At 36.4% G+C, this 23,239-nt stretch overlaps 1 protein-coding gene across 3 annotated transcripts in view; it reads right to left on the reverse strand.

Moving 5' to 3' along the window:
• MOSPD2 (motile sperm domain containing 2) overlaps positions 1–23,239 on the reverse strand; it is a 62,526-nt gene that overhangs the window by 24,754 nt on the left and 14,533 nt on the right. For all 3 annotated transcript variants that reach the window (XR_009050296.1, XM_057718397.1, XM_057718396.1), the window contains exons 3-8: positions 19,265–19,420; positions 17,567–17,653; positions 15,844–15,998; positions 11,630–11,690; positions 9,175–9,213; positions 3,925–4,049 (exon numbers count right to left, since the gene is read on the reverse strand). Coding sequence is in view for 2 of the 3 variants with exons in the window: in XM_057718397.1 (XP_057574380.1) it covers positions 3,925–4,049; positions 9,175–9,213; positions 11,630–11,690; positions 15,844–15,998; positions 17,567–17,653; positions 19,265–19,420 (623 nt within the window). In the remaining variant the exon portion in view is untranslated. The remainder of the gene's footprint in view (positions 1–3,924; positions 4,050–9,174; positions 9,214–11,629; positions 11,691–15,843; positions 15,999–17,566; positions 17,654–19,264; positions 19,421–23,239) is intronic.

Here is a 23,239-nt window from a genome sequence, read left to right on the forward strand (position 1 = left end):
AGACAAGGATGTCCATTTTTGGCACTTTTATTCAACATAGGTTTGGAACTCCTAGTCACAGCAATCAGAGAAGAAATAAAAGGAATCCAAATTGGAAAAGAAGCAAAAATGTCACTGTTTGCAGATGACATGATACTATACATAGGAAATCCTAAAGATGCTATCAGAAAACTACTAGAGCTCATCAATGAATTCAGTAGGGCTGCAGGATACAAAATACACAGAAACCTCTTGCATTTCTATACACTAACAACAAAAGATCACAAAGAGAAAGTAAGGAAACAATCCCATTTACCACTGCATCAAAAAGAATAAAATACCTAGGAATAAACCTACCTAAGGAGGCAAAAGACCTGTACTCTGAAAACTATAAGATGCTGATGTAAGAAATCGAAAATGACACAAACAGAAGGAACGATATACCATATTCTTGGATTGGAAGAATCAATATTGTGAAAATGACTATACTACCCAAAGCAATCTACAGATTCAATGCAACCCCTATCAAATTACCAATGGCATTGTTCACAGAACTAGAACAAGAAATTTTATGATTTGTATGGAGACAGAAAAGAACCCGAATAGCCAAAGCAATTGTGAGACTAAACTACCAAGCTATAGAAATCAAAACAGTATGATACTGACACAAAAACTGAAATATAGATCAATGCAACAGGATCGAAAGTCCAGAAATAAACATTCCCTCATATGGTGCTGGGAAAACTGGACAGCTACATGTAAAAGAATGAAATTAGAACACTCTTTAACACCATACACAAGAGTAAACTCAAAATGGATCAAAGACCTAAATGTAAGACCAGATACTATAAAACTCTTAGAGGAAAACATACGCATAACACTCTCTGACATAAACTGCAGCAGTATCTTTTTTGTTCCACTTCCTAGAGTAATAAAAATGAAAATAAAAATAAACAAATGCGACCTAATTAAACTTAAAAGCTTTTGGATAGCAAAAGAAACCATAAACAAAATGAAAAGACAACCCATAGACTGGGAGAAATTATTTGTAAACAAAGCGACCAACAAGGGATTAATGTCCAAAATATACAAAAAAGCTCATGGAGTTCAATATCAAAAAAACAAACAACCCGGGCTTCCTAGGTGGCGCAGTGGTTAAGAATCCGCCTGCCAATGCAGGGGACACGGGTTCGATCCCTGCTCCAGGAAGATCCCACATGCTGCAGAGCAACTGAGCCCATAAGCCACAACTATTGAGCCCATGTGCTGCAACTACTGAAGCCCATGCACCTAGAGCCCATGCTCTGCAACAAGAGAAGCCATGGCAATGAGGAGCCCGTGCACCACAACGAAGAGTAGCCCCCACTCACTGCAACTAAAGAAAGCCTGTGCACAGTAAAAAAAGACCCAACACAACCAATAAAAACAAACAACCCAATCAAAAAATGGGCAGAAGATCTAGAAAGACATCACTCCAAAGAAGACATAAATATGGCCAAGAAACACATTAAAAGATGCTCAACATCACTATTGTAGAAATGCAAATCAAAACGAGGTATCAGCTCACACTGGTCAGAATGGCCATCATTAAAAAAATCATGTATAAACAATAAATGCTGGAGAGGATGTGGAGAAAAGTGAACCCTCCTGCACTGTTGGTGTTGTACTAATGAAAATTGGTACAACCATTGTGGAGAATAGTACAGAAATTCCTTCAAAAACTAAAAACAGAGCTACCATATGATCCAACAATACCACTTTGTGAGCATATATCCAGAGAAAACCATAATTTGAAAAGATACATGTACCCCATCTTTCACTGCAGCACTATTTGCAATAGCCAAGACATGTAAGCAACCTAAATGCCCATCAACAGAGGAATGGATACAGAAGATATGGTACATACATATAATGGAATATTACCCAGCCATAAAAGGAATGGAATAATGCTATTTGCAACTTAGAGATGATCATACTAAGTGAAGTAAGTCAGACAAAGACAAGTATCACATGATTTCACTTATATGTGGAATCTAATAAAAAAAAGGTACAAACGAACTTATTTACAAAACAGAAAGAGACTCACAGATCTCGAAATCAAACTTACGATTACCAAAGGGGAAAAGTGGAGTGCAGTGATAAATTAGGAGACTGGGATTCTACTATATATAAAATACATAAGTAAAAAGGACCTACTGAATAGAACTGGGAACTCTACTCAACACTCTAATAATCTATATGGGAAAAGAATCTGAAAAAGAATGTATGTGTGTGTGTGTGTGTTTATAAAACATTCACTTGACTGTACACCTGAAACTAACACAACATTTTAAAGCAACTATACTCCAATAAAATTTTTTTAAAAAAAGACCGAAATAATTGGATGATGAAGGGGAAAAAAAAGAAACATCTTTGCAGCCATCTTTAATGACCATCATTCAGTAATAATAGAGACTTTTCATTTGGTTTTTCAGATGTCTGGGAATCAAGATACCAGTTTAAGGTCCAATTTGGCTGAAGAAATAATTGTGCACATCTGTATAGAAAAAATTTCTATTTTTTGTCTCCCCCCCCCCCCACCCAATTTCTCATGCAGTGAGCTGAAGTGTGTTGGCAGTTCCATGGAGGATTATGTTGAATTCTGATAGACTGGAAACAGAGTCTCAGACCTAAGGATAATATATGTTTTTTATCCTTTAAAATAAATCTGAGTCTCAGATCATAAGTGTTGTCTAGGGACTTTGTACTATTCCTTCTCTTTTTTCCTTCTTAAAATCATCTTTAGCTGATTGCCAAAAGCTGCTGAGAACTTTCTGTATAATACACCATCCTTGTGGAGAGTAAACTGTGGTTCAGATATTTTATTCAGTTGCTAAGAGATGAGCTTTGGTATGTTCCAGATGTATTGTACAAATAAAAGGTTGATGACCCCCCCCCCCAAAAAAAAATATTGGTTCAAGTTTTTTATAATGAAAGAGAACCAAGAAAAGGACCTACCAAGACTTTTCATTTTGCTAGTTCTTTGGTTCTATGCATACAATTTTGCCAGTACAAAGCAGACTGTAAAAGTCAAATAACTGAAATATTATCAATCAAGTTAACCCAAAACATATCAAATCCCTAGGTTTCACAGTTTACAAAAAAGAAGTCATTATCCAAATATGTTTCATTGTTATGGAGTATTAAAAACTTAACACATATCTACTTACTTCTGGTCTCTTACTTATAAGTAATAAGATCATTTCCCCAAAATCTTGATAGTATATATTATCTTTTAAATTAAAAACTGTTCAACAGTGAACAACTGGAAGCAAACCAAAGACACGTCGAAAGGAAATTAAATAACTTATGGTTATTCATTAAACAATTTATGGCTCATCTCTAGACACTGGAATACTATGCAGCCATAAACAAGAGTAAGACAGCTTATCACATATTGATATAGAATGATCTCTACGATGTGAAGAAAAAAGCAGGATACACAATAGTGTATAAAAACACTACTTGTTTAAAACAGATGGGAGGGAGAAAATTGTATAGATACTATAGCTGCTTATTATATATTATATATATGCTATAGCTGCTTATATAGGTAACACAGATCCCTGGAAATAAAAATAAGAAATGAAACTAGGGAGGGGAACAGGGTGGTTGGCATAGCAGTTCAAAGACTTTTTACTGAATACTTGTTTCTGAGTACTTTTACTCACTAGTTTTCAGTTTAGAACCATGTAAAGACATGACCTATGCACAAATAAAAATTTAACAACTCGAAAACTTAAATAAAAAATGTCTGTAACACTGCTTGCTATTTTAGGTAGGGTATCTATGATTTTTCTTAGGATGGTAAGATATTGCTTTTTCTTTTTCCTTGAGGAAAGAATACAGCACCATGTGCCATGTCCCAGTCTTATTTTAGAAACAGGTTTCAAGTACTGTACTTACAGTTCCGCCCATGTGAGGAGGCAGGTATTCTATACTGACATAGTCTTGGACATCATTTTTACTTGTAAACTTCAACAAACTCACTGCTTCTGGACCAAGCCAGGATTTCACAATTTTGAAAGCAGCTGAAGAAGAAACAGTCACTTCATGAAATTCCTTTCATTCTCTTTCTCGATTTACTTACTGTATGTGCTAACCCAGGACTTCTGAAATTAGTTTAGGCTAAAATCTGTTAATATATATTTTTCCATGGCACGATACTTAATTCATATTCTCTAATCCCTGTAGGCATTTACACTTTGTCCCTTATGGGTTTCAAATGTTCCAGGGAGATTCAGGAAGATTAAATTACCCTGATTTTCATTAATAAACCTATCAGTGTTTTGGTCTCTGTACAAATCCATCAGTGATCCCAACTACTAAGATTCCCAGACAATGAATCAAACAGCATTGTGATTCACTAACTACAATAGTATGAGAAGAGTCATTTGCCTTATGCCTCTCTGATAAGCCCCCAATCTGAAAAACTTTCTTAAATGGGAAGTCAGGAAGAGAATGTAGAAGCCCTCCTCATAATGCATGTGAGCCAGACCCAGACTTTCTATCCTAACCCTAAAACTTCTGTGCCTTTTCTCCCAAGCCCTGCAGTTTAGAACTGTGACCAAACACAGCTGTTTAGTAATTACAATTTTGTTCTGTCATGCCATTCTGACTTATACTTAAACTTTTAAACCTTGTTTCCATCATGACTTTCTAAGCACATTAAAGGAATTAAAAAAGAAATCCTGCATTAAATTTACAAAAGTATCAATGAAAAAATTCAGGAAATAAAACAGCATGATAAACATTAAATAGTAGTTCAGAAAATTACATTTTTACTTTGACTAATTATGTTTCAAATTTTTTTACATAACATTTACATTTTCACTAATTTCAATTTAAAAAGTCTGAGTTGACATGTTTGAAGCTAGGCTATTTGAATTAACTGAAGTGCTAAATCTGACTTTCTATAACGGCTTTATTGAGATAAAATTTACATACCATAAAATTCACCTTTTTAAAGTGTACACATCAATGATTTTTATTTAGTATATTCACAGAGTTGGGTAACCCAACACCATATCTAGTATTGGAACATTTTTATCACACCGAAAAGAAATCCACACCCACTGGCAATCTCCCCTCATCCTTCCTTCTCTCATTCCCTGGCAACCAGTAATCTAATTTCTGTCTTTATGGAGTTCCCCATTTTGTATAAATGGAATCATACATGTTTTTTTCCTACTGGCTTTGTTCATCACTCAGCATGTTTTTAAGGTTCATTTGTGATGTAGCATGTATCAGTATTTGATCCCTTTGTATGGCTAAATAATTTTCCATTTTATGGGTATATAACATTTGTTTATCCATTCATCAATTGATGAACTTTGCATTGTTTCTACTTTTCACTATTATGAATACTACTACTATGAACATGTGTGTACAACTCTGTGTAGACATATGTTTTCAGTTCTTTTGGGGATATACCTAGGAGTAGAACTGCCGGGTCATATGGTAATTCTATGTTTAATTTTTTGAGGAAGTGCCAAACTGTTTTTTCCACAGTGGCTGCACTGTTTAACATTCTCACCAGCAATGTATGAGGCTTCCGATTCTCTACATCACTGTCGACACTTACTACTTTAGTCTGTTTTTGATTACAGCCATCCCAGTAGGTGTGAAGTACTATCTCATTTGGTTTTTACTTGCGTTTCTCTAATGACTAACGATGTTGAACATCTTTTATGTGTTTATTGTCCATTTGCATATCTTCTTTGGAAAAACGTCTATTAAAAATCCTTTGCCCTTTTTAGTTGGGCCATTTGTCATTTTATTGTTGCATTATAAATGTTATTTATATATTCTAGACACAAGTCCCTTATCACATGTCTGATTTGTAAATATTTTCTTCCACTCTGAAAGTTGTCTTTTTACATTCTTGATGGTGTCCTTTGAGGTACGGAAGTTTTCAATTTTAATGAAGTACAATATATCTATTCTTTTGTTGCTTGTGCTTTTTGGGGGTCATATCTAAGAAACCACTGCCTACTCCAAGATCACAAAGATTTACTTCTATGTTTTTTTCTAAGAGTTTTATAGCTTAAACTCTGGTCCATTTTTAGTTAATTTTTTTATATAATGGAAGGTAGAGCTCTACCTTCATCTTTTTGAATGTGGTTATTCAGTTGTCCAGTATCATTTATTAAAAAGACTAATCATTCTCCACTTGTCTTGGCACCACTATCAATAAATCAATTAACCATAAGTGTTAGGCTTTATTTCTGGATTCTCAATTCTATTTTATTGATCTATATGTCTACTGTTATGTCCACACCACCACATTTTAATTACTATAGCTTTATAGGAGTTTTAAAATCATGAAGTGTGAGTGCTTCAATTTCACTATTCTTATTCAAGATTATTTTTATTACTCTGGGTCTCTTGCACTTCCATATGAATTTAAGGACAAGCTTGTCAATATCTGTAAAAAAAAAAAAAAAGTGGGGGGCAGTTGGAATTTTGACAGGGACTGCATTTAATCTGTAAATCAATTTGGGAAGCACTGCCATCTTAGCAATATTAGGTCTTCTAATCCATGCACAAGAGATGAATATTTACCTAAGTCTTGAATTTTCTTCAATGGTATCTTATAGTTTTTAGCATACGAGTTCAACTTCTTTTATTAATTTTATTCCTAAGTATTTTATTCTCTGTAATGCTATTATAAATGGAATTGTTTTTAAACTTCATTTTTGGATTATTCATTACTAGTATATAGAAATACAATTGGTTTTGTGTATTAACTTTGTATCCTGACACCTTGCTGAATTTGTTTATTGGTTCTAATAGGCTTTTGTGTACGTGTGTGTGTATTCCTTTAAATTTTCCATACAGAAGATGTCACCTGCCAATATAGGTAGTATGACTTCTTTTCCAATCTGGATACTTTTTCTTTTTCTTGCCTAAGTGCTGACAACCTTATCTTGCTTCTCATCTTAGGGGAAAAGTATTCATTCTTTTTCTGTTAAGTATGATGTTAGCTATGGGTTTTCATAGATGAAGGTTTTCACAGATGCCCTTTATCAGGGTGAGGAAATTTTCTGTGAAGAAATAACTTCACCCAAAGAAAGGTCTGGCCTTTACCCTCAGCTTCAGGAGGTAACCTTCATGCCTGCTGGAGTGTCTCTGTTTGCCTAGGGACCTTGAGTCACACTGGAACAATATGATTTAGGGTGGGGGCTTTGGTTCACACAGTATTTGTAGACCTCTGGAGAGACTGGAGACTGAGATGAACCATGTGATAAACTGGTCAGGCCTAGGTAACGGAGCCCCAATAAAAACTGTGAACACTGAGGTTTGGGTGAGCTTCCCTGGTTGAAAATACTCCATGAGCACTGTTACATATTGATGATGGGAAAGTAACACTCCACATTTGGTACTTCACTGGATTCTGCCATATGTTTTTTTTACCCTTGGCTGATTTTAATCTGAATTCTTTCCTGGCAATAAACCATAACTGTGAGTATAACAGCTTTCAGTGAGGTCTGTGAATGATTCTAGTAAACCTGAGGGTGGTTGTGGAAACCCCTTGAACTTACAATTGGTGTGATAAGTAAGGGCAGTCTTGTGTGAACTACTGTGGTCCCCCTAACTTTGTAGTTGTCCCAACTCTTTGCACCTTCTAGTCCTAGTTTCTTGGGTGCCTTTATCAGGAGAGTGTAGTGGATTCTGTTATGTGCTTTTTGTGTCTATTAAGATGATTATGTGGTTTTTTTCCTTTATTAATATGTTGGATAAGTGGTTGACTCTCATATGTTGAGCCAACTTCTCATTCCTGAGATAAATCCCACTTTTTATATGCTGCTAGATTCAGTTTATTAGTACTTTATTGAGGGCTGGTCCATTTATATTCATAAAGGATATTAGTCTGTAGTTTTCTTTTTCTGTGATGATTGTTATTAGGGATATAATTGCCTCATAAAACGAACTGGAAAGTGTTTTCTTCTATTTTTTGGAAGAGTTTGAGAAGAATTGGTATTGATTCTTCTTTATATGTTTAGTGGAATTTACTAGTGAAGCCATTTTGGGTCTCAGGTTTTCTTTGTGAGAAGTTTTTTGATTACTAATTCAATTTCTTTTTTATACTTCTATTCAGAATCTGGAGTCCATTTTGACAGTTTGTGTCTTTCCAGGAATTTGCCCATTTCATCTAGGTTATCTAATTTCTTGGCATGCAACTGTTCACAGTATTCCCTTCTAATCCTTTAAAATTTTGTAAGGTCAGTAGTGATGTCTCTCCTTTCATTCCTGATGTTAATAATTTGAGTTTTTTTCTTCTTCCGTTTAGCTAAAGTTTTGTCAATTTTGTTGAACTTTTCAAAGAACCAAGTTTTGATTTCATTGGTTTTCTCTACTGCTTTCTATGTAACAATTGACTCTGGCGAACACAAATGAAAATGCACATTCTGAAAATAACATTAAATTTATAACCACATTCAAGTTGGTTAAGAATGGTTTTCAATGGTTTAAAAAAATTTTTTTTTGCCAAAAAATATATCACAACTGTCCTAAGGATTATGTGACTACAGAGATTTGGACTAAATTTCAGATTCATCCCATTTTGTTCCTCAACACCTGAAGCCTATGAGAAAACCTAGCCAAGGTCTGCATTCTGCGACATATCCCATCTGCAGGTGACAAACTGAGGCTTCTGGCTATAGTTTTATCTGAATGGTTGAACATTTTAAAATTGTTTTTAGACAAGACTAATGGGTAAATGTAAAATAGATAACTAGTGGGAAGTTGCTGTATAACAAAGGGAGATCAACTTGATGATGGGTGATGCCTTAGAGGGCCAGGACAGGGAGGGTGGGAGGGAGTCGCGGGAGGGAGGGGATATGGGGATATCTGCATAAATACAGCTGATTCACTCTGGTGTACCTCAAAAACTGGTACAAGAGTGTAAAGCAATTATATTCCAATAAAGAGCTTAAAAAAAAAAGACTAATGGCTATCCCCAGAGCCTGGGGGTAGAATGTTAGCCCAGTTTGCTTAGGAACAGCCTTTGAGTGTTCTAACTCCAGCCTCTTAAAAGTACACACCAAACATAATAACATATTTTTTAAAACACCATAGAAATATGGCTAAGTTGGCAAACTAAAAAAAGGAATCAGACATTTTGTGTTAGAAAAGTATAAGTAATATACTCACCGTTCATTATCCAAGGCATATCAAAGATCACCATTTTTGCTGAAAGATGAAAAACAATTCACTGACTGTGACTTAGTACCACAATAGTAGTATCAGTTATACCTGGCCTAGAAAAAGCTAGTGATCTTAATGTAACTAAAAACTGAGACGGATGACTCAGTTTTAATTCCATAAAGTGTGAGTGGTGCTAGAACTAAACTAACTTCTCACAATGGTGAGGGCCTCACCTAGGAGGATGGCTTGTGTGAAATGAATAACACACTATCATTGCCCTTTAGCAGATAGCCTGTTCTTTTATTCATTTACTACTTTTGCTTGCAGAAAGGTACAAAAGAAAACAGTTAAGTAGGTAAGTGGAGACTTTGGATGTGGCATGTTGTATTAGTGCTAAAGGCCACTGAGCTTTCAAATGATTTCAATGTCTAATTTATGTTTTCAATGATAATTTTCTAGAGATTATATTGTTAAAACCACTCTGACAGTTGTCCCTCCCCCATTTTTAATCAATCATTATGTTTTAAGAAACAAAAATTATTTCAACTTTTCTTGATATTATGAGCACCAGGAAACGAATAATTCCAAAGTATACAGAAATATTAATTGTCTACTTAGATGAAGATATTAAACAGCCCTATTAACAATTGTGAGAAAGAATCAGAACCCACAAAGGGGATTTTTGATATCAAATTCGTTCTTCTATTCCAGATGAATCAAAACATAATTTCATTCTTCTCTGAACAGAGAACCTCCTAGAATGATTATATTAATGTAGGACAAATAATGTACATGTAAGGAACAAAGTATTTGCAAACAGGTACCCTGGTGCTTAATACCTCAGTTGTCATCTGAGATATGCCTAAAAAGATTTGGACTCAAGATTTTAATAAATAATATTTATATTTCATGACAAATTTGGAAGCATAATCAATGTAAGATTCTACAAAATTCAATGTTTGCAAAACATTATGTAGCTAGAATATATACATCATCTCTCGTTGTTTGGATTGACAATGTTCATCTTTTTTTTTTTTTTTTTTTTTTTTTGGCACACGGGCTTCGTTGCTCCGTGGCATGTGGGATCTTCCTGGAGCTGGGATCGAACCCGTGACGTCTGCATTGGCAGGCGGATTCTTAACCACTGCGCCACCTAGGAAGCCCAATGTTCATCTTTATATAGACCCATGTATTAATAGTTTTCTCAAAAGAATCTTAGACGTGTTTCATCAACTACTATTAATATCTGTGCTCTTCATAAATGGCTCTTCACAAACCCCTTTAAATATTTCAATAAACAAGTGGATATTTTATTTTCATTTTGTACAAAAAAGAAAAAAATCTAATAATACAGGGCAGTGATTCCCTATTGACCAATGAATGGTACCACTCAGCAAGTCTTAACGAATCAGGGTATATGCCAGATCCAGAAAGGATTCAAAAGGAACAGTAGATCCTACGGGTTCCCCAAACTAGACATTCCTTTACCCAAAAATGTGCATGAATACTCTCTCTGAAGACACGAGAGCACAGGGCTGAGAGTGGCACTGATCCACGATATCCATCATGCTTTCTGTCTGTTCCTCACTTCACATTAACACTAATGTGAAAGCACATCAAAATAAAATGACTTAGGGATTTCACGCTTTAGTGTCACCTGAGTCATAAGTCCAAAAAGACACTAATTGTGGCATGTGCCAGGGGTGTGCCCAGGCAGACCTGTGAGTTTCCATTTTCTGATGTCCCTGTTGCCTCTCTTCTGTCTCTTCACTTGAGACCCACTGGGGTTTTTAAAAATATTTGACTGTTTATGTGGGATGGCATCTTGATTTCCCCAGGGGGAAACCATCATGTAAATCTAATAAATCAAAAATGAATATATGAGATTTAGGAGTTCTTCAGGTAATTAATAGAAGAGTCACAATTAAAAAGAAACTCCAAATGCGAGATTCAAATGTAGTACACACTAGTGTTTTCTTAATGACAATTTAAAAACAGCAAATAGAAACATAGTGTCCTTTATGTGCGCATCGTTCATCACACAGTATACTTTAATTACCAATACTGCTCATCTGTATCTTGCATGTAAGAAGTTCCAAATAATATTATTTACAATTAATTTCTCAATTGAAAACTTACTAAAAATGGGATAATCTTGGAAATAAATGTATGTTTTTATGTCTACGTGTGTGTGTGTGTGTGTGTGTTTGTTATAGGATGCCACATACACACATTATAACTTAAACTCTTAAAACCACCTGTAAAGGACAACGATTATTTATGGGAAATTTTTCCTGTACCTACTAGGGTATGTATTTAAACTTCTAGAACACAGTTAAGCTCTCCACCAGAAAACAATGTCTCAGTTATTAAAGTCTACAATAATATAAAGCTCCACAATTCTTAGACATTGTCTACGGTTTCACTATATTATATTTTTATAAAGGAGGAAGTTACTTACAGAGGTATTTAGGGTAATAAACCTTAAAGCAGTTGATGATGAAGCGTACAAAGTCCATGTCCTAAAATAAAGATTATACATTTAAATCTTTAAGACCGTCCACATTAGAGAATTTTAAATGGTATATTTCTAAAGGTGATAAATTATTAAATATAAATGAGGTAATTATTAAATTCTTTAAAAAATAGCTCATAAATATCTATATTTCCAGGAATTAGGTTTTAAGCCATCAAGCTACTTATAATAATCAGTCCTAAAATTGAGTTGAAGAAATTAGCTTAAACATCATTCATGTTACCTTAAACTAGTTAGATACTTCAGGCTGCTAAGGTAATGTGGCACTATCAAATGGATCTAAAAAGGAACCCCCAAAAAGAAATTCTAAAAATCTGTTGAACAATTAAAGAATTATTAGAACAAGTATATAGTTTACAATCTGACTACTTGGAATGACAATATACATGCATATTAATTCTGATATGTTTGCTTTTTAAACCTAATTTCTATACCTCATAATAGAGTCAATAAAATATATTTGATTAATTTTTTACACAACAGTTAACCTGATCATATTGGCCTACTGTATCTACTTCACTTTTAGCTTCTTTCCTCTTGTGTAGGAACCTAGAATAAGAATTAGAATTTTTTCATTTATAATTAAATGTTGTTCATTGACTTCAACTTCTAAGAGACATAGCTGACTATTGGTTCTATTACACTGAACACAACAACATGAAACTAGATTATTAGGGTTACTTTCACATGGATCATTTCATTCCGTGGCCACAGGTTGACTTACTCATTAGCCATCTTTTAAGGGCTGTAGGATGAAAGATATAACCAGGCAAACTTAAATCCATCAATTACTCAAAGGTGAGCTGTCCTAGAGATCTGAGTCTGTAAAGTTATTCCTAGCATGTGAGTTGTAGCATCTTTAACCCCAATAAACTGAAAATAAGCATCTGTAACTATCTTATTTATTATGGGATAAATCCTTTATAACTAATCATTATATCCACTGTGCACAGAGTTGACTAATTTGTAGTTAAGTAAGAGTCAAAGAAAATATCTCAGAATAAGTAGTTATATGAAGATTTGGGTGACTTCCTAGGTTGAGCAGTGGTTAAGAATCTGCCTGCCACTGCAGGGGACATGGGTTCGATCCCTGCTCCAGGAAGATCCCACATGCCGCGGAGCAACTAAGCCTGTGTGCCACAACTATTGAGCCTGTGCTCTAGAGCCCGTGTGTCACAACTATTGAGCCCATGTACCACAACTACTGAAGCCCATGCACCTAGAGCCCATGCTCTGCAACAAGAGAAGCCACCACAATGAGGAGCCAGCACACCACAATGAAGAGTAGCCCTGCTTGCCGCAACTAGAGAAAGCCCGTGTGCAGCAATGGAGACCCAATGCAGCCAATAAATAAATAAATAAATAAATAAATAAATAAATAAGATACATTAAAAAAAAATTGAAAAAAAATAAAAGATTTGGTTACCTAGTATATGATCTGTGGCCCCCAGACTTTGCCCCAAAAGTTTTCATCCAATATCCTTGTTTTCATCTTTAATTGAATAACCTTGCTTATAAAATCCCGAATTACTGCTAATTGAAGCCGATTTGATAGGATGCCACTGGTGTACACATATTAGTGGATACTACATAAAAAAGCTCCATGAAACACACTGCTCTGCACTCTGTGAGGATGTTTTCAAGGATGCTATTCATTATCTTGTAAAATGTCTTCCCTTTAAGACCCATAAAAGACTTTTCTGGACTTCCCTGGCTGTTCAATGGTTAAGACTCCGAGCTTCCAATGCAGGGGGCGCAGGTTTGATCCCCGGTCGGGGAACTAAGATTCCACATGTGCGTGGCCAAAAAATAAACAAATGAATCAAAAACTTGAAAAAAATTTTTTAAAAAAGAATAAAACTTAAAAAATAGGGACTTTTCTTCTAGTCAAGTATCAGGAATGGATACACTTCTCCTAAGACACTGGTTTTAAAGTATGTCCACTGAGTAATTTTAAATGATGGCATTTCTTTCAGGCAAGCTTAAAGCCAAATTAGTGGCCTAACTCAAATAATCTAAAAAAAATTTTGACTTGCAATTCTGTATACATCTTTAAAGGCTAACTTAAATCTTTTGTGAGGATCATATATAAACATAATTCTATAAGATTCTAGTATTTGAAAACATTAATGATTTAACTACTTAGTAATGGAAATAATCTTATTTATAAATTAAAGATAATGACATAGTATGTAAGTAGCTTGAAAAATAGACAGCTCAATTCCTTACCCCATATTTGTCAATAAAAAACATTAACATTTATTTTTTATGATTCTGGATTAATAATTAGAAAACTATCATAAAGGATAACAGAATCATAATTTATTTTTATGGAATATTTATTTATCTAGGCATTTTGATTTAGATTTTGGGTATAAAATAGTTTACACTGTAATCTAGAACTCACTGACATGGAAACTAGATTAAAAAAATAATCCAGGGCAAATGACTCAGAGACACAGAAAGATGAAAACAAAAACTTGTAGTCCCACTGCCTAAAAAAACTCTAGCCTGTTTTTTGTTTTTTTTTTTAACGTCTAAGGTTTCCCTTTTCGGGACTGTGTATCACTATGATATAACCCTGTCACCTTTTTCCTCTTAAAAAAAAAGCTATATTCCAATATTACTACAAATTCTTTATAAACACCATTTTATACAGCTACATATACTCCACCAATTAGATACACCATAATTCACCACTTTGCTGTGTTGACATCTACATTTTTTTGAATTTTTCACCATTCTAAATGACACTCTGAAAAAACATTTTGATGTACAACACTTTTTCTGTACTCAGGCTTATTTCTTTGGAATAGATTTTCAGAAGTTACTTACCAGACAGAGTATGAATACGAACAATTTAAGGATATTAATGTACTTTGCCAACTGGATTTTCTTTTTCTTTCTTTTTTTGTGTGGATCACTGATTCATTTATTTATTGAATATTTACCACAGTCCATTCCCTTACGATCTTATAAAACAGGGAAATATTTGGCAAGCAAGTAAGCATATTATTGAAGTGAAGATTATGACAAGGGCTTCAAGCAGCATGAACAGGGTGGTGATATAAAGTGTAATAGATCATACAGGTTGGTCAGGGGAGATTCTTGTGAGAGAATTTAAGCTTAGAGCTTAAGAATGAAAAAGAGCCTGCCACGTGCAAGAATGTGGGAGGGAGTGGCACAGGCAGGTAGGAGGAACGTCATCTCCAATACTATGAGGAGAGAGCTTGACTTTAAACTCACTGCTTCATGAGTTTATTTTCCCTCCAGGAAAGTTCTGTGGCCCATCTACCTGCTTACTTCTGCTGGCCTCTACCAGCAAAACCACACATGCATCAAAATATTCAACTGGATTTTCAAAAAGATTTCTACACTGCCCCAGGCAGGTCTCTGAATGCCACTTCACTGCCACCAGAATTAGCCCAGCTTTGAGTGTTAGAGACCACAGCTCTAATAAATGTGCCAACAAATTCCCATCGCTGCTGAAGGGTTTGTAGTTAGCACTACTAAGGTCACAAGGGCCCAAATTTAAGGCCAGTAGGTTTTATTTTTTAAGCTTGGCAAAATCACCTGAAGAAAACTCGTTTCTGAAGTTAACCATATCAAACAGAAAGTGAATCTAAACGATCAAAAAACCTCAACAAAATCATAAAGTGCTGGATGAGCAAAAACGCAGGTGAACATCTCACCGCTGCAAAACATGGCTCGCAGGGAACGGTACGCTGGCGAGCATACATTACTGCACTCCACATTTCCTGAGTGCATTACTCTGTGCCAGGCACAGGGGAAGTGCCGTATAGGATATTAGCTTTGATAGAAAAGTTCACTGTTATCACATCTACTCATTACCCTACCAGCCTCAACGTCGTCCTTCCATATCCTGCATATCAGACAAGGAACATTTCTAGGAAATCTATAGTTTCAATGCCAAATACTGAAGCACATTTAATTTTTTGCAAATCCTCTTCCATGTTTGACTTTACTCACAGTGCAGGGGGGTGGAAACAAATCCCAAACATGACTTGGTTAGCTCCATTTTATACGACTATTTGGTTGAGAGGGTGGTGGTAGGGAGGACAGGAGAGAGGGAGGATGCCATGATAAACAATAACTTAGAATTAATGAAAAATGCTTACTATGCTATTTATTCCAGTCTCCGACAGGTCAAACATCACTGTTACAGGTTTCCCACTTTCTCTCTTAGCATACCGTTCCAACCAGAATGCAATTAGCTTCTTTTTGTCCAATATGGTCTTATGGTCTTTTATATGATACTTCACCCTGATCCAGACTTTAAGCAGGAGATAAGATCAAAATAAGAAAAAATATTTATGGCATAATAATATTATTTATGCATATACTACATCTTTCCTCTCTCTTGACATTTGTCTTTATTCTGTTTCTCAGATTAAAAACATCTCTTCCCTCTTTTAAATGAGAAATAGTACATACCTGGGAACCTTAAAGAGTAGCAGAAAGGTAAACTATCATCCCCCCTTAGAAAATACACTTCCCCCCTTAGTAAGTAAGGGAAAAAACGATACCTGATAATAACCTAAAAGTACTCTACATTGTGCTTAACAAAAAACAGAGCACTAGAAGAATGTTCCATCCAGAGGAAAAGCCCAGACAGAAGCACAATGGGGGCATGGGCGGGTGTCACGTGTGGGGGCGGAGCCTGGCATCTGGTCAGAGTGGTGGCAGCCAGGACGAAATGTGCCGAGCGGTGAGAGGAGCAGCTAAATAGAGAGACACAGGCTGGGCTTGAAGGACTCTGCAGGAAATGCTAAGGTGTTTTGATTTTCCTATTTAAAACATCTCTCGGCAGCAGCACAGAGGGGAGACTGGAAGAAGCAGAGAAGGAAGCCCAGCAGGCTGTGTCTTGGGAAGGGTGGGGTGTGCAGGGTGGGGGTTGGGACTGAACTGAGGAAGTGCTGCTGAAATCATAGGAGGGTCTAGAGCGAAGCTCTGCCAGAGGAAGAGCCAATGGCTGTGGGCCTGTACTGGGCAGTACAGGCAGGGCAGGTGGTGGGACGCGTGCAGTCCAGCTGTGTGTTGTATTGAAGGCAGCCAACATCAGTCCTGTGGGCAGCTGGGTATGTATGTGTATGTGGCCTGGGGATAGCCTGGAGTCGCTGCTGTTTGGGGGAAGGCAGCTGAAGGTGCCAAGGTACTTGAGATCACCCAGGAACACTGCGTTGGCTGGAAAGTAAAAGAGGCCAAGAAAGGAACAAAGCCTGAGAAGCACATGTGAGGTACAGGTGGAATAAGAGACATGGGAAAGGAGGATTAAGAAGGAGCCAGCAATGGGAGGAAAATGCTACGAGAGTACTGTTACAACAGGTGCAGACCACAGGCCAACACACAGGGCGTGGAAGGCGGGCACAAACTGTGCAAGAAACGCCTTGATGGGATGTCTGCTCAGGATGGTGCTCTGACACTGCTGCTGAGTCCCAGCCTTGGTACAAACCAAGCTTGTTATTCCTCTATCCCCTTTGCCCAAAATTTAGCTTAGTCCATTTAGCCACCCTTAGTGGCTGTCAAAAAGATTTTCCATAAAGATACTGGGTTGAATCAGTATCAGTAAATGAGAAAGAAGATAATGACTTGGAGTTACATCATTTTGGCTGTGTGATGTGATGTGGCATTTGCCTTTACAGCCTACTTTATTATAACGCAAATGGTACACTCAACTACTAAGTATCTGACGCTTGGTCCAGCTGGCCCTAACAATCCCTATTGTATGAAACCTGATGTGTGGTACATAGGTAGAAAGCTCTGCCTATTATTAATTCAGTTGAGATGGATGACTACATCTCAAAATCCTGAAAAGCCAGTATATACATTAAATATACTTACACAACTTGTTGCCTTCTTTGTCATAACCGTGGAGATAAATACCACCAATTTCCAATAACCACCTAGGAATGGAGGCTTCCGTCAGGTCTAAAAAGTGACAAACTTTGATGAGTAATTGTAACTTGGAGGCCTTTTAAAAAGAAAACTTACAAGATAAAGGTTACTGTTATATAGTAGTTCTGATATAAAAAAAGATAAAGCTATTAAAAAAGATAAAGCTTATGCAAACCTCTGGAAAGAACCTGACAATAAAATATGGTGCTTCTTATTAATTAGAAAAAAAAACCTACATAAAGCCACAGATGACAGAAATGGAAAAAATCCTTTTCCTTTTACATGTCAGCCATTATGATGTGGACACATTTTCATGTTCTAGTTGGACAATTTCGAAAGAACATGGCAGTAAACACCCACATTATAGCCTCAGAAGTGGTGTAAGAAATCACTATGGTTTCTCTAGTAAAATATAATTTTTCTACAAAGTTTGATAACCAGTAGAGTCTAATACACTTATAATCTTGGGGCAGGTGGGAAATACTTCAAGAAAAATGCTAGATCCTTTAGCAGGAGAACCACTCTCTAGTGAGGCCGAGAACCAACACAGCAAGGCAGCAAATGTCAAGGCTTTTTTGTGTCATTCATCAGTACTTCCCCGGGAACTCTCAAAGATTTCTTTATCTTTCCTCACCCGCCTTTCATCATCTCTCTGCTGCCTGCCACTAGAAACTAGCAATTCTATGTAAGAGAAAACTATTGTTGAGTTTAAAGGTTTATTCTGTACTTAAATGATTTAGAAATATCAGGTGTACATTTCTTTGCTTGATTAATAAATGCTTCACTGTTGAAATTACCTACAGTTTTTATATTTCCAATCAAATTATTTTTTAAATACTCTCCTTCTGATAGATTCCTTCTCCAAGTATGATGACTGGGGAGAGTGTATGCTCTGGATTTATTTGTTGACTATTTTGGATGAAGTCTCCAGACTCAGAGTTTATAATCCTCAAGGTCAGGAAATCCTTCTTTATACCTCCTCAAAACCAGTAGTTATGCCAGTTTCTTCCTGTTAAATTTTTTAGGAGGAGAGAGAGAACAGGTAACCTTTCCTGAAAAGAGTTCTTCATTTACTTGAAGACTATTATAAAATCCCCTCTAAGATTTAAAACTACTTTTTTTTGGAGGGGGGAGGGGCTTGAAATCAAGAGGTTAAGAGGAGGCTACTATAGGCATCCTTGGGGATAAGCTTGCTTTTGGGGGACTCCCATTCGTCTAGTAATTCCACATGGAGCACTTATTAGCACAAGGAATTCTGGGAATAGATACAGACACCAGGCAACAACTGAGAAAAACAGGCAAATAGTATCTCCTTATCTCTAGGCCTAGTAGTGAAGATGCTGTCTTGCTATTTTAATGGTTCTAAACCAAACAGACACAGAATAGGAGATTCTGCTGTGAGTTAAGAATCTGAGTGTGATTCTGCTCCTTGGTGATCTGATTTCCTTAGGAATAATCCTACTTTTAAGACTTCTTCATAAGATGCTCTTTTCAAAATGTTACTGGGTCTTTATAAAACATGATACTCTGCTATTTATGATGACTGTCAAGAATATTTGCATATATGCTATTAGATAAATGTAAAATATTAACATTTATGCAGGGGAATATAGTACACAGTCAAGGTTAAATTGAACAGCTTACCATTGACAGACATTTCTCTCCTCCACTGAAAACTCTCATCAACCATCTTCAGGGTTTCATCTACAATATTATGCCTCCAACATAAGTAACTTTCAACCCAGTTATCATCTTGTTGTAGTCTTTCAACATCACGTGGATCATACTTATCTGACTTATCTAGGGGAAAAACAATAATAAACATCCAACTCAGATAAATTCTGTAGTGAATGATAACCAACACTAATACCAAAGGAGAAGAAAGACCCAGAAGATAAAGCTAAGCTATTGGAAGACAGACACAGGGATACAGTTCAGATGAAAATGCAATTTAAAGGACTGATGGAATTTCTAAGTGTGACGAGAATAAAGTTATCTAAAAATTGCAGCTTTAAGACAAGCCATCATAGATTTAAAAAATAAGACCATAGTAAAATATTTTGCATAACCCTCTCTAAAACCATAAACCAACATCTGAGAAGATCGATTATGTTATCTGAACTTAAAATCCTCACCCTAGTCAATGAAAAATGAACTTTTATGTGTAAAGAAAGAACTAGGTTGCACTTAAAAAGACATGTCTGGCAAGTATCTTTTTTGAAAATCAACTAAATACAAAATGGAAAACTATGTATGCAGCAGCCAACATTTCCCATAATTCATTGGAATAACTGTTGCCAATAATTTCTCATTATCCACCTACACACATGCTGTGTTCTCACCAACCTCTACATCCTCCTTCCACGCCCCACTCTATTTTTCTGTAACTAAATTTTCGTTGTCTCCTCACAACCACCTCTGCACACCCAAATTCTACCATTCTGCAAGACTCCTTTCAAATGCTTCCTCTTGTGTAAAATTTTCCCTGGACCCAGAAGTAATTCCTTCCCTCCTGTGAATAGCTACAGGACCTGAACTATGCCTTTCTTAAGGCACTTAGTACATTTCCCCTTGAATCAGAGTTACTGGTGTTTATGCCATATCTTCCCATATAGAGATCCTAACAGCACAGTCTATATACATCCTAAGAAGCCCCCAAAGCAGATTACAGTAGTGCCAATGAAAAGGCCTTCAGGAAGCATTTGTCGATTGAATCTATTCCTTCTCTATTTTTATTTTCTCGGTCAATGGTGCCCTCCCAGGGGCCCAAGGAAGAAACTTCGGAAAATTGCCTGGCTCCTTCATCTCCATTTCTTTTTTTTTGCCCCTAGTTAGTTGCCACGTTGTATAGATTCTCTCTCCTCTCCATTTGTTGTGACTTATTTCAGGCCCTCAGAGATAATAACTGAAAGGGCAGGGAAATATAAAGTGCATTCATGGAATTATCTTCTTTGAGTCCCAATTTCCTTATCTTTAAACTGTTTTAGATACTCACAGGGTTGTGTGAGGATCAGATAAAAATGTATATATGAAAGTACTTGAAAGTTTAAAGCACTATAAAATATACGATGAGGCCATAAATCATGCATTTGTAGAGTATTCCCTTGGATATGGCTTTCAATATCTGGGCTCTATATAATGAGTGGTTCTGGTGTAGGTAAACCTTGGAAAATGGTATTGTTAGCTTTGCTATTCAAAAATTCATCAGTATTCAAAGCACTTTAATTGTAATTTATAAACATGAGTTGGATATAAAAGAATTTATATACTGTTTAGCAGCAAAAAGGCCCCTGGGAACACCTGCCCCTACAGTCGGATCATCAAGTTTGGCCACTGGAGAGCCCTCTCCACTGGACCAATATGGTGTTTTCCTTGAAATTACTGTCTGACTTCATTTTCAAGAAAATTTCTCCCAAATACCCACGTCTGAATAACCATAGTTTACTTAATAGTTTTTCATTCAGATAAAAATAGTGGTCCATGAAAAATGTGACTAATTTAGCTGGCAACGCAAATATGCGTAAGTGTTGAACACGTACTTCCCAATTTTATTACTCAGAACATTTAAAGGACATGTACTCAAGGGTCAAGATTAATAAAATTTACTGTTTCATTGGGGACTTTCTAAAATAAAGTTGACTTAAAAAATTTTAACTGAGAGTACTGACAATGAAGACTATCATGGCCATTCGCCTTGATTAGGGTGGAGGAGGCAGCAGTTTTGCCCACCATTGCTTCTGTGAAATCAGAGAAAATGAAAAAGGGAAAAAGACTTCTTATCATCAGTGTGAAAACAGCTTTGAACTCATGGGCTCCTGAAGAGTCCTGGGCATCTCCAAGGGTCCGCAGATTAAGCTCTGAGAACCACTTCCCCAGCACATGTGGCAAATGGTGAAAACTCAAAAAATATTAGCCATAAGAAGAATAAAACATTATTATTGTTATCATTATTCCTACCAGTGCTGGTGTTACTACCACTACGGATACCATAAACAAGATAGTGCCCATTACCAAGAAATGTAAAGCTTATTGCTCTTGGATAGCTTTTAGGGATGCAGATCTTTGAAATAAGAAATCGCCATTTAGATTAAAATGATTAGGGACACTTCCCTGGTGGTACAGTGGTTAAGAATCCACCTGCCAATGCAGGGGACAAGGCTTTGATCCCTGGTCTGGGAAGATCCCACATGCAATGGAGCAACTAAGCCTGTGTACCACAACTAAGCCTGAGCCTGCCCTCTAGAGTCCACAAGCCACAACTACTAAGCCTGCGTGCCTACAGCTCGTGCTCCGCAACAAGAGAAGCCACCACACTGAGAAGCCCATGCACCACAATGAAAAGTAGCCCCTGCTTGCCACAACTAGAGAAAGTCCACACGTAGCAATGAAGACCCAATACAACCCCCAAAATTAATTAATTAAATTAAAATTAAAAATAACATGATTAATTACTGTTATTAATAGACATGTGAGACACCTGTTCTTAAACATTTATGCCTGGACAGGTAGAAATAGAAACAGCTAGAAATGACACAACAAGAGAAGATTAGGAAGGAGGTCATGCAGGAGTGGAGGGAGAGAGGCAGGAGAAAAGTAGGGGCAGAAGAGGACAGAGAAGAGGGCTGAGGGGAAGAGAGGGAGAGACAGGAGGACACAGAGAGAGAAACAGAGAGGAAACTGAGCATGCAAGGTAAGGAAACCTTGGCCTGGGACCACAAGGCCAAGTGCAATAATAACTAATTATGACATCACAATATGCTGCTTTCAAGCACAGCTCCCAGGCAACTGAACTGAGGGGAGGCAAACTACACAGCCCAAAACTACCTCTTTGGCATACTGATTATTTTAGGCTGATATTTCTAACAAACAGCAGATACAGGAATCTTTAAAGTGAATAAAAGTCACCCTTTCATGAGAAATATATACATGTATAAGGGAAGTCTCCATTTGTAAGGTGTAAGGGTACCTCCCTCTCTGTAACAGGAAGAGGAAAATTATTCAAAATCTCCAGAAACTCTTATCAATGGGAAAGACAAGGACTTAAATCTGCACAACCATACCCTTGTTTAATGAGCTTTTCCTGGTCACCTCTAATAAGTGACTCCCCATCCCAACATCTTCTTTTGTCTTTAGCTGGAGACGGTATTGAAGGTGGTGGCTTGGGCCACTTTGGAGACTTACTCAGTTGTCCTGGGTCTCTCCCATGTATACAGGAGATATACATGTTATTAAACTTTTGTTTTTCTCCTGTTCATCTGTCTTATATCAATTTATTTTTTCAAGAAACACGGGTTTAGTTTTTTTTTAATCAAATGTTTTATTTTACCTTTCTTTAGTGTATTTTTAAAGAACTTTTGAGATATAATTGACATACAATAAACTGCATATATTTAAAGTGTACAATTTGATATTGTTTTCCTTATTAGTAATGTATATATGGCAATCCCAATCTCCCAACTGTCTTATATTCATTTAATTATTAGACCAGTCAAAGAACCTAGACGGGTAAAAGGAAAATGTTTTCACCTCCACAGAACCCTAAAGTGTTAGGGAGTTTTCTGAAATCCAGTCCTTCAGTAAATCCAGATGTTACAGGAAGAAGCTAAAGATGTACACTCA

Source organism: Hippopotamus amphibius, chromosome X, assembly GCF_030028045.1.
Source record: "Hippopotamus amphibius kiboko isolate mHipAmp2 chromosome X, mHipAmp2.hap2, whole genome shotgun sequence".
Classification (NCBI taxonomy): domain Eukaryota; kingdom Metazoa; phylum Chordata; class Mammalia; order Artiodactyla; family Hippopotamidae; genus Hippopotamus; species Hippopotamus amphibius.